The 27,866-nt window shown below is 59.0% G+C and overlaps 2 protein-coding genes across 2 annotated transcripts; both read left to right on the top strand.

Annotated features, from left to right (window-relative positions):
• Nucleotides 1–8,785: 8,785 nt before the first annotated feature.
• Nucleotides 8,786–13,915, top strand: LOC132221120 (uncharacterized). The gene is made up of 3 exons (XM_059675054.1): nt 8,786–8,908; nt 11,718–11,793; nt 13,205–13,915. Exons 1-3 carry the CDS (start codon nt 8,799–8,801, stop codon nt 13,913–13,915), a joined length of 897 nt encoding a protein of 298 aa, XP_059531037.1. The 5' UTR covers nt 8,786–8,798.
• A 504-nt stretch (nt 13,916–14,419) lies between these two features.
• Nucleotides 14,420–27,166, top strand: INKA2 (inka box actin regulator 2). The gene is made up of 2 exons (XM_059675715.1): nt 14,420–14,622; nt 23,861–27,166. Exons 1-2 carry the CDS (start codon nt 14,566–14,568, stop codon nt 24,701–24,703), a joined length of 900 nt encoding a protein of 299 aa, XP_059531698.1. The 5' UTR covers nt 14,420–14,565; the 3' UTR covers nt 24,704–27,166.
• Nucleotides 27,167–27,866: the final 700 nt, after the last annotated feature.

Here is a 27,866-nt window from a genome sequence, read left to right on the forward strand (position 1 = left end):
GGGACGGGAGCCTGAGAGCGAGAAGAAGGAAAACTTTATTAGCACTCTTCCGCGGAGACACGGACACGCCCGGCCTGGGGCGGGGCGGGGCGGGGCGGAAGTCGGAGGCGTGGAGAGACGGCGGTGCAGCTAGAACCGCGAACACGTGCGGCCCGGGGAGGCGGAGGGAGGAGCGGGGAGGATACCGGTGCGTCGCCGCCTGCGGCCTGCAGAGGGCGCCGCGCGTCCGCGCTGGAGCCGCCGCCCCGCCTCCCGGCCTCTGTGGGCGGGTCCTCGGGCCCCGCGCCGCGCCTCACGCTCGCAGCGCGCGCTCATTGTGACGCGCGCACTCGTCACGCTCCCGGCTCCCCGTTCGGCGGTCGCCTCCCCACAGCCCTCCCCTCTCCGGCGCCCACCCGCCGCCCCTCTGCGCCCGCGGAAGGCGCCGGGAGTCTGGCTAGAAGACAGTGACCGCGCGGTCCGGTCTCGTCCGCGGGACCGAGGTATTCCTCTCGGGTCCCAGCCCCCAGCGCAGTGCCCGGCGCCCGAGCGCTAATGCAAGTGAATGGCATCGAAGCTGGCAGACGGACTGACACTCCCGAATTCTATCTCCACCCTAAACTCTAGGCTTGGACACCCATCCCCCTTCTCAGCGTCTCCGTGTAGATGCCTAACAGACGTCGCAAATGTAACACTTCTGTGCGTTGCTCCCATCCCTCCCGACCCCTCCGAGGGTGCTTAGTTTTTCACCACCTTTGCTGGACACCCTAAGCTCCCAGCCTGCGGCTCCCCGTTCCTCCTCCCCGGCTCTACTTTCCTCCGTGGCACTTCCCACTGCCGACGATGACGTGGGCTGACGGTGTCTCTCCCCCCCCCTCCCCGTGAGGACAGAGGCCTATTCCGTCCTGTTGCCGGCTGTGTCTCTAATGGGAAAGGGACAGTTGGACACACAGGGAGGGCTCACTATTCACGGAATAACTGATTTCCTATAACAAGCTTTAGCCGTGATTCCATGTCTGCAACTTATTCACAATTCCAAACCTTAAAAATTCTGCATCCAAACCCAACTTTTTCCTTTGTCCTTACATCATAATCCTGGTCCTTACATTTCAATTGTGCATGCACACACACACACACACACACACACACACACACACCACTCAGTGATTCCAAAGCCTATAGGAGGGAGTTGGGCATGATGATCTCATTGAAAGAGGGTCCTAGAGATGCATTTTGCTTAGAAATGTAGAAAATGTCAACCGTCCGTAGGAAAGAAGGGGCACCCCTGGGAGGGGGCAGGAAAGGTGCCAGGCTTCCTCTTGGTACCCACCTCTCTTACCCACCTGATCCCCTGCCGGGAGCCATTCCAGCACACTCAGAGGGCTGGATCATCTGGAGTGGCGAGGGCATTTCCCCAAACCTGAACAGGATGCATTAAATTGTTTGCTGCCGGACAGCTCAGGGCATCTTTATCTACATGATATTGCCTCCTACTGGCCAAACACCTGAACAGCCGTAGGCAAGTCTTCCAATCTGACAATGGACTCGGTAAATGAAACCTGACCCTTTGAAGAGTATATCTCTGCCTCGCCTCAGGACAATTTGTGTTAATGAAAAGCATGGGGTCCTGAGAGAGGAGAACTTAGTTGCTTTAGCTAGGCTCCTCTGACCCCCAAATGCCTTTCAAAATTATGCTTCGTCTCTCGACTTTTATTTAAGTTACACACAGCCCCTTCTCCAGATTGCTGAACCCTTCTAGATGCTGGAACAAGAACCCTGGCAACCCCCAAATCTCACAGACCTGGGAATTATTCTTGACTTCCCCTTCTACCATCCCTCTCCCCTTTCTAACCATTCGGTGCAGGTAATTGTCTCCACATATCTCACCTGTTCCTCTCCTCCAGCCTCCCTAGCACCTGCCCTATGGGGGCCCTTCATCACCCTAACTATTGCAACCACCTGCTGAATGCTGTCCCGGCCCAGCTTCTTCCCACTCCAGCCACCCACCGCGCGGGTGACGGCATGGTTTTCCTCAAGGTCGCAAGGACCTCTTAGGTTGTTTGGGTCCAGCTCCAGATCCTGTTCCTTGTGACCATCTTTTTATCGCCCACCCCAGGCTCCCCTTTCACTCCGCACATACTTCCAGTCTGGCTCTCACCGTGTTCTTGTTCCTTGTTTACATGTCTGTCCCTCACACTCAAGAAACGATGAGCTTCTGAAGGAAGGAATTTCGGGTGCCCCAGGCTCTCCAGCCCAGCACCAGGCCGGTGGTGCGCCTCAGAAACACGGGTCGACTGGCTGACACTCTTGCTCAAGAGTCCCTGCCGTGTCTCCATGCCCACAGGAGTGGTCTGCCCACAGGTGAGGTCTGCCCACAGGTGTGGTCTGCAGAACTCAAACCCGTCACTGCCCAAGACCCAGCTCTCCTGCCAAAGGAAACAAAAAGACTAGTTTTCCAGACCAGAACACTTGCTGTCTTAGCAGCATTCTGTTACTGCATGTGCTGGTTATGACACAAATGTTGCAGTGGGGTTACTGGGAGTCAACTGTATTGCTATAACTAAAAACACAAATCAATACAGTGTTTTCCTCAGTAGCCAAAAGCTGCAATAATGTGTTTGATCACACTTTTTGGCGCTGTAAAGATAAAACGCAAAGGTAAGAGACCACTGAATAGCGCGGTAAGGCATGAGAGGAACGGGCACAGAAACCAGTTGGACTGTTGTCTGCCTCCCGGTCCCCCCCCCCCCCGATAAAATCGCAACGGGTGCCCAGCCTCCTTTTATGCAATTCCTTCTGCCTGGAAAGCCTGTCTCACCTCAGGTACCTGGGAGACGGAAGAAGAGGGAGTAAGACTCAGATTCCCAATGGATGTTGAGGTTCAAATGGAATGGATGTTGAGGTTCAGATGGTCCCCTCCATTCGTCCCTATACCCAGAGGGAAAGAAGATAATGTAAGGAAAGGCAGGGACACGCCACCCCCCGCCCCGGGGGTGAGGATCTGTGGGAAAATGTGAAAAGAAGGGACTGAACTAAGCTCTTATAGCCACTTCTTCTCATTTGACACTCAAAGCAACAAAGGGTAGGCAACGTTACCATTTGCATTCCATCCACAAACATCTCTTTATTCATCCTTCCACAAAACCCTCCCGAACACCTCAGATGAATCAGCTGGAGACACAAAAATAGGACAAAACAGAGCCCTTGCCTTCAGGGAAAAAGACACAGGCGCAGAGGAGGCGCTGACCCAGGAGGTGACACGCAAGCCGCAGGGGGCGGTGTAAAATCACACGCAGGACTGACATTTCCCGGGCCTGCCCTCCTCCTCGGGCGGCTCTCACGTGGGGGAGAGGAAACACTTCTGAGAAACCGAGGCAGACCGCGTTTGGCATTCGGAGAGCAATCGCTCTCTTCTCCCCGTTCTCCTCATCCCCGTCCCAAAGGCCAGCATTGCGGCCAAGACCGCGGCACCAGGAGAGAGAGCTCGAGTCCCAGGAAGCCCTGGGGCTGGCTTCTGTGGCTGATGCCGAAGCGAACGTAGGTAAGGGGTTCGCCAGGCAGTGAGGGGGTGGGGGGAGAGCTCCCCAGGCAGACACGTTAGGGAGATATTCTGGGCAAAGGGAACAGTTTGTGCAAAGGCGTGGAAGCGGGAGAAACCATAGTCGTTCAGGGAACGCAGACCTTTAGTGCGAAGGGAGCAAGTATGACAGCAGTTACCAGGAAACGAGGCTGCGGAGATACATCCCTCCCACCTCAGGGAGGCCCTTGCTGCCACCACAACCCATGTAAAGTGAGTGCTGCCGGCCGCTGTGGCTCAGTGGCTGAGCATCGACCCACGAACCAGGAGGTCAGTGTCTGAGTCCGGGTGGGTCGGGGACACAGGCCGGGGTTGCTGTCTCCATCCCCAGTAGGGGGCGTGCAGGAGGCAGCTGATCAATGATTCTCTCTCTTCATGGATGTTTCTCTCCCCGCCCTCTCTCTGAGATCAGTAAAAACTTACCAAGAAATGAGCGTGCTGTGTTCTCGGGAAAGGGGGGGAGTGTTATGTAGCAATAAAGAGAAATACAGTCAGACATGTCGAGTGGGATTGGATTGACGGCCCAGGGGAGGAGTTTGGATTTTAACTTGCAGACGGTGGAGCATGATGGGAGTCTGGGAACTATCTGGGAGGTGACTGCAAGGGCCGCTTTGCCCCTCACAGGTCCTGGGTCCTGCCGGTGGTGGCACATGGCTCTCCCGGCGCCCGCGCTCCCTGCGTGCCCATATCCAGCCAGCGGTGACTGAGCACCGGTTCCCCAGTTCTCTTTCCCTCCTATAGTCATTCTTTTAACATATATGTATGTATTGATTTCAGAGAGGGAGAGAGGGAGAGAAACATAAATAATGAGAATCATTGATCGGCTGCCTCCTGCACGCTTCACACGGGGGATCAAGCTTGAAACCTGGACATGTGCCCCACCAGGAATCGAGCCGTGACCTCCTGGTTCACAGGTCGATGCTCCACCACTGAGCCACACCAGCCGGGCTCCTCTATTCACTCTTCATTCAGTTCATCTGCTCAGTGGACTGGCACCATCAATAAACGTGTTCTCCCAAGTTTATCAAGTACGAGTACCTGGCCCTCCGGACAGAATCTATTATTCAGGATCCTGCTTAATCCGAAGTGGCTGCTCCCACCCACGGCCTAGGGGGCGACCAGACCTTCAGACCTTTTCCCACTGGATTCAGAGGGCGGGGTGGGGGTGGGGGGTGCACAGCAAAGGCGGGGCCCCTGCTCTGTGCAGCCACCTCTCGCCGCGGTGACTTACCTGCCAGACCATCCTCCCTCTCTCCAGACGGGACGCCCCTCTGCCCAAGGCCCGCGGTGATTAATTGCCCCTTTAATATCAGAGCCTCAGTCTTCAGGGACGGAGGCATTCGCTCTTCTCCGTGTGAGAGCGGGGCCCCATTCATTCTCGTCCGGGCAGCATAATAAATAACCTGGCCCTGTTGGCAGGGGTTTTATTAGAGACTGATGGGACATTTAACAATAACTGGGGGCCTGTGATTTATTAGGTGGGGAGGCCCGTGGCATCTCTGACGGCTGGGAACGTGGAATGTAATTGATAAAGCGACTGTCAGCCGCGGTGAGATGCACTCAATAGAATATGCATTGGAGGGATTCTCGCTGGGGCTGTCAGGAGGGTGTCTGCTCGTCATAGCGGCTCCAAGGAGGATGCTGTCTGCTGGATATCTGGGGGAGACACGAACGCCTGGGAGGGAACCCTGAAGGGGCCTGGGAAGGCTGCACCTGTCAGCTGCGCAGCCCGATGGGAGACGTGACACAAAGGAGCAAAAGGCAAAAAGCATCCCACCCCCCACCCCCCCCCAGGACTCCCATGGCCTTCGGGGCCTTTGTCTCTCGCCAGTGAGCTGCCCAGGAACAGAGGTGCTGAGCACCTGCTTCCTGGCAGAGGAGGGGCATGGAAGGCTGAATCGGCCAGAGGAGAGGTTTCTTCTGGACTTTGAAACCTCTGAACCCTGAGGTGTCTGCACCGAGACCCCCTGGCCTCCTCTCCAGCCTGACATTATACACACACCACCACCCCGACCCCAGTGACCCTCATGCCCCGCAAGGCACACATGCGGGTGACCACACCCACACCGCCCCTTGAACCCTGCTCCAGGGGGCAGCTCGTCAGGCCACTGCTGATGTCCTGCCAAGAACGGAGACTCAGACGGATGGAGTCTCACCTGTTTTTGTTGCTGTTTCTCTGCTCTGGACCCCAAAATCCAGGCAGAGCCCCTGGAAAAAAAGGCCTGTGGCCTGGGGTGTGCAGAGCATACAGGTCCCTTACCCCCAGGGCCGACCCTCCACCTTCCGCCCCCACCCTCCACCCCGTCCTGACAATGAGGCAAAGTGGGTTTATCTCTGGGGCATCTACGATGGCACAGATGCTGCACAGCTCTGTCCTCAGGCGCCTCGAGCCGCTCCAGGCAGCGCTGCTCACATGCTCTGCCCCCCACCCCTCGGGCGCCCTCAGCTCTAACCAGGCCATGTCAGGCAGACGGGGGGGGGGGGGGGGGTCTTTCTCTGGCCAGACGAGTCCCTCCTTTGATCCTCCGCATCGTTCTTAGGTCCCAGGAGCCTGGCCTGCCTCCCAGGTCCCTCCTGGGACAGGAGGGGGGGGGACGGGGGGGGGGAACCAGCCAGGGCAGAAAAAGTAATTGTCACTGCCTAATCGGAGCCTCAGTGGTGACACCCAGGGACCTCGGAGCAGAATGGATACAGCAACCGGCTTGATTAGATCAAACCTCTCCCGCAACCTCGTTAAATTAAACTGACAGGCGGGGAGCAGAGGGATCGCCGCCTCGGGTGGGGGGCAGGGGCCCAGCGCCAGGCGGTGGGAAGACCAGACGGTCTGAGAGCAGCAGCCCACCCCTTCCCTGTGCCGCCTGAGATGGGAGGTGAGGGGTGTGGGTGTGAGGTGCGCATGTCCCTCTCCGAGCACAGGCTGCGACACAGACGCCCGGCGGACTACTGCCGCCCCAGGCTCCGAGCATGCGCTTGGCCACCGTGCTCTTGACCTTCCAAAGGGCCTGTAGACACTTCCCCTTCCCACGGGCAGGTAGCCTGGGATTACCTGCCCCACCTTACAGCTAGAGGGAACGAGGCCTGGAGAGGTTATAGGGCCGTGTACAGGGCCGTCTGGAGGCAGCAGAGCCGGTCCAAGACCCCAGGTTCGCTGCCTGCCGTCAGGCCCCGGTCGCCTCCCACATCCGCCATATGGCAGAACGTCCCCGATTTAGTCCCTGGGCTGCCATCTCTCCTCCCACCCACCAGAGCGACGGAGCCACACAGCTTGCTTTGTGGGCCACGGGCACATGCCAACTCTCAGCTGCCTCGGCGCAGCCCACCTGCCACGGGCACGGCCAGCTTCCAGAGCGAGGCGGTCATCGCAGGCCTCACGCCCCTCTCCACACGCCCAGGCCCTTCCCAGCCACTGCCCAGCCGCCTAATTACAATTCGGGGGACGGGGAGAGAGTGTCAGCAACACCAGCAACAGCAACTGGAGAAGATCACACCGATACCCGCTGGCGTCCTCACCTGCCACCGGCTCCTCACCTGCCAAGTCTAACTTTCCACTCCCCGGGGGGCGAGAGCGCGTTTCAGTGTCTGAGCCTGGTGCACGCTCACACCCTGTCCCCACGTGGGAGGCACTCTGGGATCTGTGTATTGACACCTGCACCCCTTTCCAATTCTCCTTCCCCGGGAGGGGGCAGGGGAACCCCAGGTTGGGGTGCTGAGGGCGGTGCACGCTGGCTGCTGGGCACACGGTTGGACCCTGCCTCCCCCCAGGGCACACTCACCACCACCACCACCACCCCGGGAATGGGCAGGGGGAAGGGTAGGGAGGGGCAGACTGTCACCACTGCCCCCTGAAGGACGTCTGGGTGAGAGACGGACGCACATTTTCTCCATGAGGACGAGCAAGTGTAAACACCACTCCCTGGGGAGAGCGTGTATGTGCCACGCCTGACACGGCATCACCATGCTTGTTCCCGTGATTACCGCATAATTCCGATCCCTGAGAAAGATAGCACACAGCAGACAGAGAGAGGAGTCCGAGATGGTTAGGCAGATATCACCAGCCTCCTAAGCTGGCCCGGTGCTGTGACTGGCCCCACCCATCCTGACACCTCCAGTCTATCATCTGAAACCATAGCACCGACGGTCTCAAAGGCAAGGAGTGGGGTTCCTCTAGAAACACCTGCCGAAGTGAGATTGGGGGCGGGGCGGGGGGCTTGCCTGGTGGACAGGGTAGAAAGATTGGTGGGTCTGTTTTTCTGGGCTGGTTTTGCCGTTAGCAACGTGAGAGACGAGGGAGAATCCCCTAACCTTTCTGCACTTTCTTGACTTGTAAAATGAAATGCTTGGGCAGGAAATGTTAGAGTGTTCAAACTTTAGGGAGCGCAGAGGAGAAAGCAGACCCAAAGAGGTTAAAGTTACTTGTCTTGCCCTGGCCTGTGTTGCTAGATGGTTAGAGCGTCGGCCCACACACCGAAAGGTTCGATTCCCCATCAAGGGCACATACCTGGGTTTCAGGTTCAATCCCCAGCCCCTGTTGGGGCACATGGAGGAGGCAACCAAATGATGGGTCTCTCTCACATCAAAGTTTCTCTCTCTCTCTCTCTCTCTCTGCCCCTCCCTTCCTCCCACTCCCTCTGAAAAGCAATGGAAAAAAAATATCCTCTGGTGAGGATTGACAAACAGAAAAGTTTTAAAATAAAATTACTCGTCCGTTCCAAAGGGTGTGGATTCCGGAGCCCGAGCCAGGGCCTCTGGTGCCCGGAGGGTTCTGGCTCCTGTCTCCTTCCTCATCTGCAGGATGGAGGCAGAGGAGCCCCTGCCTCGAGCGTCTGGGAGGAGCAGGCCAGAGCCTGACACAAGGAAGGCCTTGAATGCAGGAGGAGCCCTGTGTCAGCGGCAGGCCGGATGCGCAGCCCCCGCCCCGGCCCTGACTTCTGGTCTTTCCACGAGCTCACAGTCCCCTGATTATCTAGAAGGTCCCTCTCAGCCCCCCAGTGCTGTGACGCTAAGTCAGAAAGATGAAAATGCTAGTTATGTCCCAAACCCTCCAGGCAGAGACACAAAAGCCCATTTGGGGTTCATTATTCACTCTCCATCGCCTCAGTGGCTGCGGTGGATGATGATTCATGGGGAATAATCACAGCAAAGAAAACCTGTCCTCAGGCGGGAGGGGGCGGGGCGGGAACAGCCCGAGCTCCTTTGCATGTTCAGCTCCTGTTTTTCAATATGTGTCTTCATTTGTTAAGCGATGACAGTGTTTCTTGGCCTCGTTGGCTCTCCGCTCTGGAAACCTGAGGCTTTGTCTTGGTACGGACTGCTGCCGCTGCCGCTGCCGCTGCCCACCCCACAAAACCCCAGGTGAGCAGAAGCCGCCACAGAAGCGGCTGTCACCCCGACACTGGGTCCCCTCAGGGTGTCCAGGCCGAAATCTCCACCATCCCAGGGCTGAGGTCTGATCAGGGCTAAGACAGGTCCCTGGCCCCTGAAAAGGAGCGGAGGTGGATGGAGCTGCCTGGTGGAAGCGAAGACGTGACTAAGCCCATGGTTGGCAAACTGCTGCTCGCGAGCCACATGCGGCTCTTTGGCCCCTTGAGTGTGGCTCTTCCTAAGCCTTAGGAGGACCCCAATTAAGTTAATAACAATGTACCTACCTATATCGTTTAAGTTTAAAAAAGTTGGCTCTCAAAAGAAATTTCAATCGTTGTACTGTTGATATTTGGCTCTGTTGACTAATGAGTTTGCCGACCACTGCTCTAAGCCAAACCCCAGACGTGACCTCTTTCCCTCCTCACTGCACAGCCCGGGGAGGAGAAGCAGGCAGCCTCCTTTCTCTCTCGCTAACAAGTCTCTCCCTGGCAGGCTGCCAACCCCTGGTCCTCGCCCACAGCTACTAGAAGCTGGTGGCGATGGCCAAGTGGTGTGTGATCAAATGAGCCTTCGCTCTGAGTTGCAGGCCACGGTGAGGCCAGGGAAGCCAGCGCAGGGCCTCTGGGACGTCAGATGTGGCCGAATGTCCCCCAGGAGCGTGCCGAGCGAGCCCCTTTCCTTGTCAGGGCAGTACACCAGCGTTCGTTTGCACAAATCTCCTAAGCGTTTCCTTTAGCTGTGCCCTGGCATTCTTCCGGTGTTTTGCAGTTGAAAAAAATGTTTGCTTTTCCAGCAAATGTTTACAAAATGGAAATATTTGCTTTCCAAATAGCAATAAGCCATCACTCAGGTACTATAAGCACCAGGCCCATAGCTGCAACTAATTCCAAGAAGGGCTCTATATATTATTTGAACTAGCCTAATTTTTCACTTAAAATTCCCTCTGAATTATTCAGATGAGTTAGCCCATTCATACACGGAGTTTTCTCAAAGAATTATAGAGCAGGCCCTCGAATAAGGGCATCTCACTCAGTGCCCCTTTATGAGATGCCATAGGAACTTAACTCTTGTTTGTATCGATTAGCTTACGGTAAAAATGGTTTCCTTATATGTCGTTTCGCTAAAGTCTCAGAACCCATCGACAATGATAAGTAAGGACTTACTGTCCTTCTGTTTCTTCCTCCAATGCCTTTCTTCTCTCCTCCAAAAAAAAAAAAAAAAAAAAAAAAATTTAGCTCCTGCATAACCAACAGCCCCATCTTGCCGCCGGGTGACTTTGTAAAGAAGGTAAGGCCGTGGGAGCGATGTGTAGGTTAGTGCTACGTGCAAAAGCCATGGCGGTGCTGTGGAGGGGGAGCTACCGGGACTCTCTCCCTCCGTGGCCCTAGTCATCTCAGCAATCCTGCTTTCTGCAGACCAGGGTACCAGAAAGGGGTCACCTTGGAGACAGGGAGCCTTTACGGCATCACCACACAGACCAAAGTCTCTGGGCCTCAGTGGCTCTGTCTGTGAGTGGGGAGAATGACTCGCTACGTTGGGAGACCCCGAAAGCCAAGGAGCTGCTAGCGAGCAGTCTTTGATTCCTCTACCAAGTCAGAAGGGTCTTCGATTAAAACCCTGAGAGACTCTTCCTTTGGGAACCCAGAGGCCCCCCAGGATAGAGGCCGCTTCCTCCCTCTGCTGTCTCCCTGGAGTTGGGATTGGAAGAGGCAAGGCGCCCGTCCCTCTGTCAAATGGACAGAGGGCGATGCCATGAAGGTAGGAGTTAGATTCTTCAGAGAAGAGCTGGGCCTCCATCCAGACCCCCCACCCCCCACCTCTCAGCACCCCGGTGTGTGCGCACTCAGACACGCAGTCTCTGCTCAGCACCTCTGGGCCTGCTCGCCTGGAGAGATCAGTCTGCAGTGATATCTGAACTCTTGCCAACAACACGTGTTTATCTCTAGGGTCAGCCTTTCCTGTTGGTGCTCAGGAGGCCTGGGGGAGCCACGGGGTGAGGGGGGGGGGTCGGGTAATGGCTGTTGGCAGCCACAAGGGGTGGAGGCGTGAGGGCACTGGGGACAGAGACCCCACCCTAGGGACGGTGATGTGATGATGAGGTTTCGAGACGGCGTGTGGTCACGTGTTTCTTTCCTCACATCCGGATGAGCCCCCAGCTCTTCTGTTGCCAATGGCGATGAGATGGACATCACCTCACCCCGGGGCGGGCCTTCAGGAGCTAGCCAGGACGTGGGGGGCGGGTGCTCCAGGTGGGGGCTGTGGATCCGGGCCAGGAGAATGGCAGTGTTTCCATTGTTTAGTTTAGGAGCGGAGCTCTGTTGGGACACAGCTGGTTCTGCCCCTCCCTTTGAGGTTAGTCATCGCTGCCAGGACCCTCCGGCTCTGGCAGTGGGACAGAGGGGCCACCCTCCCTCACTAGGCTGGGTCAACCCCAAGAGTCTGACACCCACAGACGGCATTTCCAGGGGCTGTACCATCTCCCTTACACTTATCCCACCGGCAGGGGGGAAATGCTGAGATGCCTGCTCAGGGTTCCAGCCCAGCTCAGGGTGGTGGCTGTGAGAAAGCATGTTCAAAACCAATCTCAAAATCTCCGATTTAGTCCTCACTTCCGAGTGAGATAATCTCATCCTCCCTCGAGGTTGACTTTTGGGGGGCAGGAGGGAGGAGGCTGACCATTTGATTCCTCTTCTGCAAAAATGGATCATGTCCACCCCCCCATCCTCAGCCCAGAAATATTTACCCATGTTTATATAACCATGGCAACAGGCTTGATTCTCTACCACTTAAACCTTTTTAGAAAAAGAGAGAAGGGGAGCAGCCCTTTTTCCTACTCCTGCCTCCTGCTCTGCCCAGATGACCTCCTCAGGAACAAGGTGAGAGAGAGCCCCACGCCCCGGGTGTGAACTTGGCCTTCTCGGGGGACAGGGAGCAAGAAAGTCACAATGGCCCAGCATCACGGAAGGACTCAGCGTTTGGCAGTAATTGTCCTCCAAAGTCCCGTGGGAGCCACACAGAAATAGCACCTCCGACTTCTCCAGGACCTCCTTTGCAGCGCGGCGCTGAGACTACAGTCATCCTCTGAGGAGCGGATGGATGGAATGAGGTCTGGCTTTGCTGACATAGCCTTTATCTCTAAGACGGATTCCCCTCGTCCTGACTACACGGATCATTGTGGGAGTCGAGTTTTCTGAGGAAGATAAAAGGGTTAGACTCACAGAGGTTTAAACCATCAGCCAGGGAAACTGAGGCCAGTGGAAGGAAAGCATTTGTGCAACGTCATCCTGTGTTGTCAAGAGTCTGGAGGACCTGCCCACCCAGTCCCAGGTTCTGCCATGAGCCCAGCCGCAGTGCCGGGAGCTGTGACGGCAGCCACCCCCATCCTCCCGCAGGAGTCCAGTGCCTGAGCCCTCCGATGCAGAAACCCCAGCTTAAACTTGACTCAAGACCAGGCAACCACAGACCACAGGTGTGCTCCCTGTCAGTGAGGAAGCTCTGCCCTCGGGCTGGGGAACCCCCTTTGGGGTCTTCTTCCCTGTAAGGCTTCCGCTGTGGACTCTAGGCTGATGTCCAGGCCCCTCTCTCTACCCCACATCATAGGGTTCACCTCCAGGACTGGCCCAGGGAGGGGAGCCTTGGGGGTGGCTCCCCTCTGGACACTCCGCCCCAGGGGAAAGGAGCCCTTACAGCGGTTCTCAACCTGTGGGTTGCGACCCCTGAAAATACATCCTGCACATCAAATATTTACATTACGATTCATAACAGTAGCAAAATTACAGTTATGAAGTCGCAACGAAAATAATCTTATGGTTGGGGGTCACCACAACAGGAGGAACTGTATTAAAGGGTCGCGGCATTAGGAAGGTTGAGAACCACTGCATCTCAGCTCACAGCTGCAAGGAAGCCAGAGGGTGGGGAGGGCCAGCGGGGCGGCCTCCAGGGAGCAGAGAAATGCAATTTCAGGCTCGCCCAGCGCGCGTGGGAAATGCCGGAGCATGATCCCACGGGTGTCGGTTTTTCTGACCCACGCGGGGTCCTGAACAGCGACCTCGAAGGGAGGGGGTGCACCTGGGCTTGACGAGAGGTCATAGAAGCACAGACCAGCGCCTCTCCTTTCCTCCCTCCATCCCTCGGCTACCGCTCCAGCTTCTCCCCACGGGGCTCTCGGCGCGAGGCCGAAACACGTGGGCACGTCAGTGTAATTGAGGACCTGGGAGAAGGGGCTCTGCAAAGTCTTCACGTCTAAAGATGTTCATTTGCATCCTCCTTCCCTCTCTCATCTCCCAGGATAAGCAGACGCGCTCTTTGCTGACACGGAATGGAATGACCGCGCCTGCACTCCCTCTTCTCGCCGTGTGTGGGGTCTTCAAGGTTCTGTCTCGCTCGGAGACCCTAAATTCTGCTTGGGGCACTCGTTCCCCGTTAATTACCTTGAAACCACACGTCGCTAATTGCCCTAATTACTCTCGAGCCGTGCCACACCGCCCCCCCGCGGGCCAGGCCGGGCGGCGCAGCGCCCGGGCGCACGGAGCCCGGCGGGTGGATCCGAGCTCCGCCCGGAGGAGCGGCGGGCGGGTCGGCGGCCCCTCTCGGGCTCATCGGCAGAGACTCCCCGGCCCAGAGCCCGGCCGGAGCTCGCACACCTCGGGCGCCCCGGCGGTGCCTGTTGAATGGGATCGGAGCACCTCTGAGTCCCTCTCCCTTCCCACGCCGTACAGGGCGCTTCCCGCGTTAGGGAGACGGGGGTCACCTGGGCACCAGGCACCGGCAAGGCCTGCTCCTCCACTCCCCGCCCAGCTACTGGGAGCAGCCGCCAGCGTCCCTCCGTTTTATGTTTTCATAAAATCACCGCGTTTTCTTACGTGTTTGTCTCATTCTTCTCCTGTCCCCGCCCCATGTACGTTCTTGGGAGCAGAGACCGGGCCTGTCCCACTCAGCCTCCCAGGACCTACAGCCTGGAGCGGAGGGCGGCGAGCCTTCACTGTGTTAAATAAGTGAACAGACCGGCAAGGGGTGGGCTGGGAGGACCCTCCACGAGGAGGTGGGGGGAGCCACACGCCCAGAGTCCACCTCGGGGGAAACAAACAAACAAAGAGCTGCTGCGCAGCGGAGGACGGAGGGTCGGAGTTCGGCGAAGGGGTTGACACTAAGCACTCAGCCTCTTTCTGAGACCGCTACCCGGTGCCCACCCGTAGGACGGTGCTCTCGTTGTGACCAAACAGGGCTCACGTGCTTCCCCGGCGGGCGTCGGTGCAGTCCGGCGTCCCTGTGCCCCGCGCCGTGCTGGCCAGGACCAGGTATCCCCCGCCAGCGCCCCAAGGAGGGGCCAGGAGCTGCGGCCCCGGCCAAGCGCAACCCCCAGCGGCGTCACGGTCCGGCAGCGGGCGCCCAGCCCGCTCTCCCCCCCCCCCCCGTGCGCTCTTCTGATTGGCTGAGGGCATTCCCCCTGAACGCTGATAGGCTGTCCCGCTCCTCCCTCCGCCCCGGCACGGGCCGCGCGCAAGCAGCAGCGGGGGAAGCCGCTCCAAGTCCCGCAAGCTCCGCTCAGAGCTGCGAGAGGCGCGGATCGCAGGGCCAGGACCCCGCGGGGCGCGCGGTGTCAGTGGGACTGGGACTCTGGGGTGGAGCCGAGCCCGGCAAATGGGCGCATGAGGAAGAAGAGCGGGGAAATGGACTGCTATCTGCGCCGCCTCAAACAGGAGCTGGTAAGAGAGGAGCGGAGCCAGGGCGGGGTGCGCCCCCGATGGGTACCTGGCCTCGCCGGGCCTGGCCTCGCCGGACCCCGGGAGCCCGGACGCGCGCGGGAGGAGGAAGGCCGAGGAGGAGAGGGGGGAGGGGACGCGCACTGGCGGGCAGAGGGCAGAGCCTGTCCCGAGGGAAAAGGGCCACGAGGAAACTTGAAGCAAAGATTGTGAGAGCGAGGCCACAGGAACAAATGACAGAGACCGAGCTAACCCAACCCAGACCGAAAGGTTCCAGGGAACCCTGGGCAGAAAAGAGGGCGCGCACCGAGACGCGCGCACACGCGGCGGAGTGGGACCTAGACGGCCGCACGGGACCGACCTAGACTGCCGCACAGGAGAAGTGGGGCGCGGCGGAGGGGCTGCATGAAAAAGATGTAGGGATTAAGCAAAAAACCAAAAAAACTCATAGACACAGGAAAAGCAAAGAGAGTGAAAGAAAGGGACGCGGGGTGCCCGGCTTCTGGGGTGCCTCTGGGCGATTTGGGGCGCGCGGGGCGCTGGGGAGCGCGCGCGGGCCGGATGCCTGCCCGGGGCAGAAGGTCAGCCGGGGACTGGTCGCTCGAGGGGAGCTGGCACTGCCTGGGGCCCCCGACTCTGCCGGGCTTGGCAGAGCCGCCGTGGCTGCGGGGGCCCGCCGGGCCGGCTGTCTGCCCGGGCTTGCCTGCCAGCAGGGAGGGGGCTGGCAGCTGGAACGGCGGGGGAGGGCCCTGCCGGGCGGAGGGAACCGCCTGGCAGATCGGAGCGGGAGCTGCGGAGGCCCCGCCAGATGTCAGGCCTGGGCTGGGGGCGTGCGGGGCGGGGGTGCTGGGTCGGGGAGAAGGAGCTCAGTGTGGTGGGGGTGGTGGGGTACCCAGGTTGAGGTGGTGGGGAGCCTGCTCCAACTCTGGTTGATTCTCACTGACTTCAGATACCTCCCCCCCCCCCCCTACCTGCCACCACCATGTTCCTTCAACCGTCAGAATTCCCACGGACTGTCCGCCAGGCTCTCTTGTGTCCTCGCCTCGGTCTCTCTTTGCCCGTTTAGTGTGTTTCTCTGGGGAGTCGACGACTTGTCAGCCTCACCTTTTCTCTCCTCCTCCTCCTCTTAACTTTCCACAGCCGGGGGTACCCAGGCTCACAACAGCAGACCTGGATCCAGGCAGTGCCAGCCCTGGGCTTGCCATCCCTGGCGTCCTCTCCCCTTCCGCCTGCAAACCCCTCACTCTTCCCGCTGCGGAGGCAGGGCAGCTCTGGGGAGAGGAGCGCTGGGGGGCAGGTGTTCTCAGCGATGGTCAGGCTCCCTGTCCCCCCGCGCCAGGGCCTGCCCTCTCAGGTCCAGGCGCTCCTGGTACTTCCTCCTGAAGTGCTTGTGGGACAGTCAGAAGGGAAAGTTACCCAGCAAATTCGGAGAGCGACAGAAGAGTCTCCATCCTGTCCCCTCCATCTAGTTTCACATGCTTCCCAAGACAGCTGGGGGTGGCTGGCCCAGCCCACACTACAGTCCTGACCTTTCCCATGCGTCTGTCCAGCACCAGAGAGGGAGGTCAAGATCATCGCAGATACTGTCTGAAGTCCAAGGCCCACGCTGAGAAAAGAATCTAGCAGAATCTTTTTTTTTTTTTTTTTTTTTTTCCTGCTTGGAATCTGGGACCATACCACCCACCTCAGGATCTGCCTAAATAGAGGGTTTGTGGGTGTTCCTGGCATGGGCTGGAATTTTAAAATCCTACCGATTTGCATTTTTTATGCACCCTAGGTGGGAGGTAGTGAGGGGAGGAAGACAGAGCCTGTGGGTGCCAGGAGAATAGGAACGGCACACAGGCATCTGCACCGAGCTGAGCCCCAGGTCCTGGTTTGCACCGTCTCCTGCCAAGGGCCGGAGCCCCTGGTCCCCAGGAGGAGGAAGGGGAGAGGCCGAAGTCCCCTGCTCCCCGTTAGCTTTCATTTGGCCCTTTGTCTGAGCAGCTTCAGCCTTTGACTCTCTTGGAGAGGAAGCCAAATGCCTGGCCTGGGGCCCAGAATGACACTCAGATGGGAGAGCTATGCACCCCCCCCCCCCATGGCGCTCCAGCCCCGCCCCTGTGCCAGCCCGCCTGGGGAAGGAGACAGGAATGACAGGCAGAGCTGTTAGCGTGTCCTTCACTCCCCCACACCTCAGCCCCGTGCTTAGGTGTCTGAGCCAAATCTTAGTGCCTCAGTTTCCCCAATGGGAGTGAAGGAGAAAGCAGAGCTGAGTTGACCCTGGCTCAGCCCTCTGGCTCTTGTAAGGGTGATGGGGGTGGGGGGGGGGTGAATTCAATGCCGTTTGGTTGGAATAGGAGGTGTTGGCTTATTGATCCCCCAGGTCTGCAGTAGGGTGGGAAAAGCATGCAGTTTGTCATGAGTTTGAGGGTGTGTGTGGGTGTGTGTGTGTGTGTGTGTTCCTCCCAACCAGAACCATCCCTGCCACCCAGGAGGACTGGCTTTGCAGTGCGTGCCCAGGAATGGCACTTGTGGAATATCGGTCAAGTTTGACATTTATTCCACGAAATTCCTTTCCAGCAGCACTGGTCCCGCAGACACTGTGGGTTAAACCTGCTGGAAAGGGGAACAGTCAGGGGCTGTGAAGCGGTCTCTGTCCGAGGCCTTCTCGCTCCCCTCCTGCCTCCCGGCCCTGTCTCTGGCCCAGGAAAGCTGGACAAGAGGAGTCTGTTCCTGAAAACCAAAGCAGCAGAGCTTCCCAGTTTCCTGAATCAGAATATTTGCTCTGTAATGAGCGAGCTCGGGTGGGGTGGGGGTGGGGGCGGGGGCGGCTGAGGGTTTGGGGATCCTGGCTCCATGTGGTTAATGTCTAGAGAACCGGCCCCTGGGCCCTGCCTGGACAGTACGGCTGGATCGGGTTTCAGGGATGAAATGTGGCAGCGAAGTAGCAGCAGCTGACACACTTCTTCATTAGGACACGGGGTTTGGGGGCTGCAACTACTCGGCAGGGAACACATCTCTCCCGGCTCCAGCCGCCAACGAGGGGCCCTGCCTGGAGCACAGGCCTTGGGACCAGCTGTTCCTTACACTCCGCTCCCCGAGGGCTTCTAACAAAGGGGTAGACACGGCACACGGAGGAAGCAGATGTAAGATGCTCACAGGGCGTTCCTCATGAGTTCAGATCAGTAGAGAGCAAACAAAGTGCACACAGGCTGAGCGATGGGGGCTCGTGAAGTACAGCCAGGCTGGGAAGGCTTCCTGGAGGAGGAGGCGGTTGATGGAGGCCAGCTCCTGGAAGGCCCACCCCAGCTGAGGCCTGGGGAACCAGGAGAGGGACCTCTCTCAGGCTGGAGGCCATCCTAGGACAATGCGGTGTGGCTAGAAGGTAGGCCGCTAGTGGCCACAGTTCAGGAGGTTCTGGCATCTGGAGGAGGACCAGGCCTAAAGGCAACGAAAGGAGGAGAAACGATGGTGACAGAGGAGACACGGCAGGATCAGCCTTCAGCTCTTGGTGCAAAAGAGCACATTGCCTGAGGCAGGTCAATGCTTTTGCAGAGAACCTCACACTGCAGTTCCCTTGATGCGTAGAGCCGGGGCAAAGAGGAGTTTGGACGAGCTCGGCCGGCGTGGCTCAGAGGTTGAGTGTGGACCTGTGAACCAGGAGGTCACGGTTTGATTCCTGGTCAGGGCACATGCCAGGGTTGTGGGCTCGATCCCCAGGGGGGTCGTGCAGGAGGCAGCCCATCAATGATTCTCTCTCATCATTTTTGTTTCTCTCTCCCTCTCCTTTCCACTCTGAAATCAATAAAAATATTTTTTTAAAAAGAAACGGAGGCAGAGGATGGGCTAGAAGGCTATTAGAAGAGTCCGTGCAGGAATGTGAAAGCCTGAACTAGGAAGGAGAAAAGGAAGGGAACTTTTTGAGGTCCCTTGGATGCCTGAGGAACTTGATTGACCGGCTGCCGGGGACAGGAGCTGAAGCTGTCGGGGAGAAGGGCTTGGTGAGGCGGAGAGGCCAGCGAAGGGGTGAGATTGGGCTCCTCTGTCTGTCTGCTTCTTGCCGGAGCACACGGCCCCCGGAGATGGTCCGGATGGGAGAGTGGGCTCATCCATCTCAGACTTCCCCCTTTCTTTCCCCTCCTCCCTCTCTGGTTCTTGGCAAAGTTTCTACTCTACCTTCCTGCTGAGCCCTCCAGCCAAGGGCAGGGGCTGTGAAGGTCCCCATTCACTGGGCTGGAGAATGGGCTGCTTGGCAAAAGCGGGGCTTTTCCCATTTCCGGCCCTGAACCTCCTTGTAGCTTCCAGAGGCTGAAAGGCGCTGTGTAGGGAGCCTGGGAGTGAGGGGAACGGGGGGGGGGGGGGGGGGGGGAGACAGGCAGGGCACACTGCCAGGCCCACGGCTGAGCTGGAGCTGGTGTCAAAGGACCTGGCTGAGCTGGGAGAGGGTGTGAGACGGCTGCTGGAGGCACAGCTGTGGGACCGGTCAGGGGCTAGGAGAGGGCGGGAGGGCTGCCGAGGATTCTGGTGCCCCCCTTTCCCACCGCCACTCCTCCCACACCACCGCGGGCCCAGCGAGTGCCCGGCAAGGGTGCTGGCCATGGGCAGCTGACCCCACATGCCCCCCTCGAGGGCTGGGGCCCGGAGGTCCAGGATGCTGGGGTCTGGCTTCCCAGCAGCAGCGCCCCTCTCGCCCAGGGCAGCCAGGCCCTTCCTCCTCTGATGAGTTGGTGGAGAGGCGCCTTCCCTGGCTCTTGGAGTCCCTCCCAGACGTCATGTTCTTCTCTCTGTACGATGGGACTTTGCACGGCCACTGGCCAGCCTGGTTTCTTTTCACAACAATCCCACGAGGCTGAGAAGTCAGGGGTGAGGATGACATGGGGAGCCCTTGAGTAGGGGCCAGGCTGCGGGGCTCGGGTCCGGTCCGGTCCTCCCATGAATACGCAGGAATCTCAGGCAGTAGATCGGCGTCCCCACTGGAAGTGCGCAAGGTGACGTAGGTGATGCTCAGATGAAAAACCAGTTTTAGAGCGGCCATCTGCTCCCGGCAGGTGACATGCATTTCATCTAGGCTCCTGTATAAAAGCACTTCCACAAGCCGTAGATATAGGTAAGGTATTAAATACTAGTAAGAGCCTAGGCCATATGCGGATATGGTGAGAATTGTGAGGGGAGTCTTGGGAAGAATGATCTGGAAACACTGAGGGAGAAACTGAACCTCCGAGTGGGGAGGACTCCTGCCACCCCTGCCAGCCTCCCGGGTCACCACGGGGTCGGATCTGGCCGGGGAGAGGGGAGGGTGAGGGCCCCTGCCCACGTGGGAAGGGTTATCATTTTATAGGTTCAGAAGCCGAAGCACACAGGGTGGTGCATCTGCCCAGAGTCAGGTGGCCGAGCGTCAGCCTGACCCAGGCCAGGCCTCAGACCACAGCCAGTGGCTCTGCACAGACCCAGGAGCGTGCCTGGGCGTCCAGCTCTAATGTGGGAGGGCGCCCGGGCTGGTTTCAGCCGCGGCGAGAGAGACTAAAGTTGGACATGAAGACACATTTCAGAAGGAAACACGTGGAGGCTCAGGAGGGGCGGGGTGGACGGTGGGCGGTGGACGGATGCTAGGAGCGTGGGGGGGGAGGGCGGGCGGGCGTGTGGCCTTTCTCAGAAAGGATTCCCACACCGTCGCTGGGACAGGAGAATGTTCGCAGTAGAGAAGACGAGCAGTAGAGAAGACAGAAGACGAGGCAGCTGTTAGCTCCATTCCCACCCAGACCAAGTGGGGTGTGATGTGGTCCCCGACCCCAGGAAGGGCCTGAGGCCCTGGGAGGCCCCCGCTGATGATTTCTAGCTCAGGGCCCTTTCTTCCCTCCCACCCCACACTGCTCTCCTCTCCCTCTTCTGGGGCCAGAAACCCCGGGATCGGGATCGGATCGAGAAGGTCCCACGCTCTGGACCAGACAGCAGCTTGCCCCTGGCTCTCTCTCCAGGGGTGACATCATCCCCTCGGGGTGGGAAAGGCAGCTGCCTCTCAGTCAAGACCCAGCCGCTGCTCCTGCCTCCGTTTCCCACGCTCAGCTTCCTTCTTCCATTCTCCCCTTCAATGTCAGTGCTCCTGGCTGGCCGACGAGCCTGCCTGACCATGGGCAGGCGGATGCCAGGGCTCCCCCTTCCCCTCCCTGTCCCGTGTGGGGCGCTGGTAGGACAGGACTAGAGATGTCTCTCCTTGATCAGACCAGGTGTTTGAATGGAACCCAGTCACTACTGTGCATTCAGGTCCACTGAGGAAGAATGTTCTGGAAGTTCTCAGGAAGCCTTACGTTAAGATGACAGCCCCAGTTCACCTCCAGGCCACTTACAATCACGCACTGCCTCACCTGATCCCTCCAAAGCTGTATCCACGAGGCAAGAAGTCTTATTCCCATTTTAAAGAAGGGAGAAATCGAAAAACAGGATTTCCATAACCCGCCCAGACCACACAGCTAGTACCTGGTGGAGGTGGGATTTGAGCCCTGTTCCATGTGTCTCCGGAGCCCAAGAGCTCAAGCAATACAGGCTGCCCTTTTCCACATGGCTGTCCTGTCGGCTCCTGTGGACGTAAATGCGGCCTCTGTCTTACGGACAGCCCCGAATTCACACATACCCACACGTTCATTCTCCCTGGAAAACCGCACAGATGCCAGCATTATTTCTCAAGGATTTTTCCATACTGGGAGAGATTGAATGGGTCATTGCATTCCTCCCCTGCCTCCGACCTGGACTGTGTTCAGCCTCGCAGGAGGCTGCAAGCTCAGGCTCCTGGTCTCTTGGGGAAATGAAACCCTGAGATCTGTCCCGACTCTCTGTCCCTGTGCAGTGAGGTGCTATCCGAGGGCAGCAAGCAGTCTGTGGGGATGACTGGGGGTGCTCAGTGGTACTCAGTTGTTTGTTGTTGTTGTGTTTTTTTTAATCACCCAAGGAGTGAGGATACTTTTCCCATTGATTTTGAGAGAAACATCGATGTGAGACACATCCATTAGTTGCCTCCCACAAGTGCCCCAACTGGGGACGGGGATGGAACCTGCAACTCAGGTACGTGCCCTGGACAGGAAATCGAACCCGAGACCCTCCAGTGCGGAGGCTGATGCTCTAACCCCCGAGCCACGCTGGCTGGGCAGTGTGGTATGATGGAGCAAGTGCAGGGTGCTAGTGGGGTTCTGGGCAGACATAAGGAGACCCAGTCCCTCCCTCAATCTGTAAGATGCACAATAAACGTTGCCTGAGTGACAGAGGAGCTGGGGGGGAGGGGCGGGTAGGGCAGGAGCAGCGGGGCCACAGGGAAGGGCATTTACTAATAAGTGTCTCAGAAGAGGACAGGCACTCTGGCGGCCGGAAGGCCTTGGAGGAGGCTTCTGCATTTCAGATGGGAAGGCGGACGTGAGACATCTGGGGACAGGAACGGGCGTTCAGTGGGAAGGGCGAAAACGACCCCGAGGCTCTAGGTCGGGGTGAGGGGAGAGTGGCATGGGGGGCGGAAGCGGGCAGGAATCGGGAGTCAGAGGAGAGGTTAGCCGGGCAGGGACCAGGGAGGCTGAGGATGAGGGCTTTGCTCTGGGTCTCCCCAGCTGAGGAAGGGGCCGGGGAGGTGGTAGCCAAAGAGGCCAGAGCGAGGGGCCCCAGGAAGCCAGCCGCCCCCGAGGCCACTCGGAAGGCACGGGCTGGCCCAGGCCGTTGGCTGTCAGGGCCTGGTCATGTGGGGGAGGTGCTGAGTGTGGCGATGCCCAGCTCAGCAAAGGCCTCTTTCTTTGCCCTCAGAACAGTCAACCCTGCACTGCCCTTAGTGGGGCTGGCTCGGGAGATCCTGCCCCTGGGCCCCCACACCCCCAGGGCTGGGTTGGCAGGGGTGGGGTTGACCCTGAAGCCTGAGGGTCAGCTGCCCCTGCAGCCCTGCAGAGCCTCTGTGCTGTCCTCCCGTCTCCCGCCCCCACCCCCCACCCTGTGGGCTGAGCTGTGTGCATTAGGACCAGGCTGGGAGGTAAGATGATCCCCACGGGTCTCTGGGGGGCTTAGGAAGCAGATGGCCCCGCACAGGAGGGCTGCTGCTGGTAACCTGAGCGGAGCTGGCGGGACCCAGGCAGCTTGGGCCCGGGGACAGAACCTCATGAATGTTATCAGACCAAGCATCCCTTGCCCAGCCTCCAAACTCGGCCCTCGCCCAAGTCAATCCCTCAGCCCCTTCCAGCTGGCACCTGGGACTCGGGCCGTAGACACCTACAAAGGGGCTGGGGAACTGGCCCCCCGTGTCCCCACTCTTGGCCCAGTGGGCCAAGAAGGCAGGAAGGGCACCAGAGCCGAGCGCCAGAGCAGCTGGGAGAGGACAGGTGTTCAGGAGAAGGACCAGGAAGAGCTGGGCAAGAGGTTCCGCAAACAGGAGCTTCCTGGCCTCCTGACCTCCGCCCTGGCCGCCAGATGTGCACAGCAGTGAACGGAAACCCCAGCCGACCGCTTCTCACAGGGAGTGAGCTCCTCTTCCCCCATGGGGCACGGGGCACAGGGCACGGGAAGCCTTCGAGCCCAGCGCCACCGCTACCGTCTTGAGAGTGCTGGGTGGTGAGGACTAGGGCGTGTGGACAGAACTGTGCTGTGTCTGAGTCCAGCCTGTGCGCTGTGACCTCAGGCAGTTACTTCACCCACCGTGGATAACTCATTTGTTCAGCTGAGAACAATGATATGTAGAGATGAAGGGCGATGATGCTTGGAGCGTCCTCAGCACCATTCCTGTGGCATAGTTCATACAAAGCGTCATTGTCCTTGTTGTCGTCATCTGGGGGCTCAGAGGCAGGGGCACAGACACAGGAAGGACCACAGCTGTGCGCCCCCCACCCTGATCTCAGCTCACCTCTTACTATGTAATCTTGAGCAAGTTACTTACGTGCCTCAGTTTCCTCATCTGTAGGATGGGGACAACACGAGTCACTCCCTCACAGAGTAGTCAGGGAGCTTAAATATAGGTTCATTTGTACGCAGGCATCTATGCATACACCCACAGGGTGGAGAGCAGCGCCCGCCGCACAGAGTTGCTGGAATGTTATCCTTTATGCAGCCACCCTGGTGTTAAAGGTCCTCCTCCCCAGCTCTGGCCTGCTCTGGGCTAGGTTGTACAGACGGGGTCACTGGCGGCTGGAATGACACTGGAGGTGTGTGTTGGGGGAGGGGGTCCAGGTTCAGGGCCAATGAGGGGCAGCTCTCCCCCCAAGCCCCCCACAGCTCACTGGTTGGCTCTCTCTGTCTCCAGATGTCCATGAAGGAGGTGGGCGACGGCCTGCAGGATCAGATGAACTGCATGATGGGGGCGCTGCAGGAACTGAAGCTCCTCCAGGTGCAGACAGCCCTGGAACAGCTGGACATCTCTGGGGGGGCTCCTGCCCCAGGCTGCCCTGCAAGCCCCCGGACATGGCTGGAGCCCCCTCAGTGGGAGGGTGGCAGAGGTCCCGCCAGGCCTGCTGGCCCCTCCCCCTCCAGCCAAGCTTCTCATGGGAACAGCGCCAGTTGCCCGTCACACAGGAGTGTGTGGGGTGGGGAGCCAGCACTCGGACCCAGGACCCAGCCACCAGAGTTCCAAGGCTGTGCGGAGCAGAGGCCGGAGCTGGTGGAGCCGGATGACTGGACCTCCACCTTGATGTCCCGCGGCCGGAATCGCCAGCCTCTGGTGATGGGGGACAACGTGTTTGCGGACCTGGTGGGCAACTGGCTGGACTTGCCGGAACTGGAGAAGGGCGGGGAGAAGGGGGAGCCCAGAGAGGCGGGGGAGCCCCAGGGAGAGAGGGGCCAGCCCCGGGAGCTGGGCCGCAGGTTCGCCCTGACCGCCAACATCTTCCGGAAATTCCTGCGGAGCGTACGGCCTGACCGCGACCGGCTGCTGAAGGAGAAGCCAGGCTGGGTGACCCCCTCGGCCTCAGAGCCCCGAGCCGGACGCTCGCAGAGAGTCAAGAAGCGGGGCCATCCCAAGGGTCCGGGGCATCTGCCCTTCCCGGGTGCAGGGGAGCCCAGGCGAGGGGAGGGCACCTCCACGGGCTGCCCCAAGGCCCTGGAAGCCGAGCCCTCCGGCTTTGATATTAACACCGCTGTTTGGGTCTGAATCCCCATGCAGAAAGCGGACTGAACCCTGAACCCTGCGGGGCCCTGGGGAGGAGGCAGTGGCTGGCGTGGCTTTCAAAAACCCAAATCCAGGTTTCTTTTCCCCAGAAAGGAGGGGAGGCCAGGCGGCCTGTGGTGGGAGAGGCGGTGACGGCTGTCTGGTAGGGGAGGCGGGTGTGTGTGTGTGTGTGTGTGTGTGTGTGTGTGTGTGTGTTGCTCATTCTGGGCTGGAGGGGAGTGAAGGGGGAAAACAGAAAACCCTTCTGACCTTCCTCACTGCCCCCAAAGACCCCAGTTGAACATTCTACAGGGAGTAGGGCACCAGGGCCTCAGGTTCCTCAGAGAAGCCCCCAATAAAGACCTCATCTCTCATGTCCCCATAACTGTTTGCTTCCCTGGCAAACCACTGCTCCTGGCACAGGTATTAACCCTGAGCCTCCTGGGAGTGGGGGCAGCAGAGACAAACCCCCACCCCTCCTGCGCCTGCTGCCTTGAGATGTCAGCTGGCACCGGATCTGAAATGGCTAGGTAAGCAGTGCAGGCATAAGGAATACTGGGGGAAGCCCTTGTCTTTCCAAATCACAGGAAAGGGAATACTTGCAGCACCTAGAGGCACTGGGAAGCCTTTTCACACCCATTATCCCCTGTGCAAGTGAGCAAGTAGGCAGCTATCTCCCCCACCGCCCACAGGAGGCGCTACCTGTCCTAGGACACACAGGCGGGGCCCAGACCAAGGCTGAGGGAGAGCAGCTGGGCCCTGGAGTCACACCGCGCTCCCCCCCAACACCCTGTCTCAAGCCCTGCACCCCCACCAGGGCGTGTACACTCTCCAGCGAGGCCATGTGAGCCCAGATGGTACAAACACTTCCAAATCCCTAGCTCCATCTCTGGCCTCTTCCCACCTGACCCAGAACCACCCTGGGGGGAAGGGAGGGCCCTGGGCAGCAGCTCAGCTTCTGCAGCCGTGGTGGTGGCACGTGGCCCAAGAGCAATGCTACCCCAGCCACCCCTTGGAAGCCACCAGCCCGCCTACTCTGGCCCGGAAAGCCTGCTGGCTGGGAACGGACAATGCAGGTCCCTGTTAGGGCCCAGCCAGCCTGGGAGGGCACACTCTCCCCGCCCCCTGCCCCCCCCAGCCTCATCTGCCTGATGGGAGGTGACAGCTGCAATTAGAGGCAAGAGGCCTTCCTGCCCTCAGAGCATTAATAGCAAATTGGAGAAGAAAAACAAGAAAGGCTCTTGGCACATCCCATCCCGGGCCCCCAGGGAGGAGATGGGGGGAGGCTTACAGTGAGCAGCTCCATAGGGCCCGTTAGGGTCACTCCCAGATTCCCACACAATCAGATGGTAGGCGTGTAGTTCTGGATGGCGGAAGCTCCAAGAGGAAAGGCCCAGATTGGTGGGTGGTGGTGTTTTTTTGAGAGCCCCCTATTTGCAGGCAGCACGCACATCTTTAAAACTTGGGGATGCCTCTAAAAGGTACTGTCATCCTCTGAGCAAATGGAAGCAGCAGGACTGGAAGCAGAGGGTCGTCTGGCTCTGAGACCGACTCTTCCGCTCTCTCGGGCGTTGGCCAATGCGGCTTGCCCGGCCTGGAGGAGCTGCCCTGTCGGCCTGAGGAAGAGACCTACCTGGTTCAGCTGTCCCTACCCCAGCCCCCTGCTCCCAGGTCTCCCCCAGGACTCAGGTGTTTCGGCCCCGAGGGAAGGCCCACAGACTGGACTGCCTTTGGTGGTGTGTGTGAGTCCAAAGATTCCACCTACCGGTTCCCTGAATCCTGAGAGAAGCCATCCAGCAAATGACTCAAGAAGGCACCAGATCCGAGTCAGGAGCAACTACAGGAAAGCGAGTCACCTCTCCGCCATTCACAGGTGACTCCTCTGTTCTGTGGACCAGTCACAGCGATTCAGACCAATCAAACCGTGTGAGCGCCTCCCACTGCCAGGCACTGCGACACAAACTAAGGAAAGAGCGACGGAAAGGCCCCAGTTCCTGATCAGAGGGGAGAAACAACACGGACCCACCGGTGAGCAAGGATTCAAGGGAAACAACACCCCTTTTAACTTGGCAGGCGGGGGACAAACCAACCAGGAGTGCCGTCCGCTGCGACATCACAGGTGTCGCAAAAGCATCTTCAGGTTATTTCCTCCCCACCACACCCTGAAAGCGGCTGCTGTGACTCGTTTCACAGGGAGAGGCTCGGAGATGGGAACTGGCCAGGGTCTCAGCTGCAGAGCTGAGACTGGAACAGGTCCAGCCTGAAACAGTCCAGCCCTGAGCTCCTCACACTTCCCACAAGCTGCCACCTCTGCCCCAAAGCCAAGCCAAAGCCTGTCCTCTCAGGACCCAGGCCTGGAGGTAAACAGAACGCTGACTTGGGGGGGAAATCTGCCCAGGTCTTGACAGGGCTGTGTGATGCCTCTTTGCTATGTCAGGCTTTGCTAATGAAAGCTTATGGCCCATTCGTTCACCCCCCATTTTTCCTTCTCCCTCCCCTTGTGGGCTCCTGCAGGGACTGCGACCGGGATGGAGACTATGTTAAGGAGGCTGAGGGAGGAAGGCGCTGGGAATGCCGGGGGCCTGTGATGAGGACGTGCGGGCTGGCTGGGCTGGCGTGGGGAGCTGTGGGTAGTGGGGGAAGTAGTGGAAGCACACAGTGAGAAACTGACAGCTTAATTCTGCCCCTGGGGCTCATTTTATGGTTAATCAGGACATGCAAATAGGCTGGAAGCCCGTTTCATATTCTCCCTGGCCCGGGCCCTGCCTCACACCTGGCCTGCTTCCCTGGCAGGTACTGAGCCCCCCTGATTGGCTCAGGTATCTGCTCAGGGTCCCACTTGCTTCTTTGTGGCCCTGTGGCCAGTCTGTGCCTATCCTGTCCCCTGACCATAAGCAAGAGCTGGAAGAGGAAGGGCCTGCCCCCTCCTGCCTTTCTCTTTCCAACCCTTCACACCTGCCCTCAAGCACTTCCCCTGCACCCCACCCTTCAGGTTGAGATCTGTACCCCCACTTGCCCTGAGGAAGAGACCTACCTGGTTTAGCTGTCTCCACCCCAGCCCCCTGCTCCCCAGAGCCCTGTCCGGGGGCTCTGTCTCCCCAAGTGACATTTCCTATAGGGCCCCATAAAAGCCAGAGCACAGCCTGTCCCTCTGGGAAGCAGGGGC

The sequence above is a fragment of the Myotis daubentonii genome, chromosome 18 (genome assembly GCF_963259705.1).
Source record: "Myotis daubentonii chromosome 18, mMyoDau2.1, whole genome shotgun sequence".
Taxonomy (NCBI): domain Eukaryota; kingdom Metazoa; phylum Chordata; class Mammalia; order Chiroptera; family Vespertilionidae; genus Myotis; species Myotis daubentonii.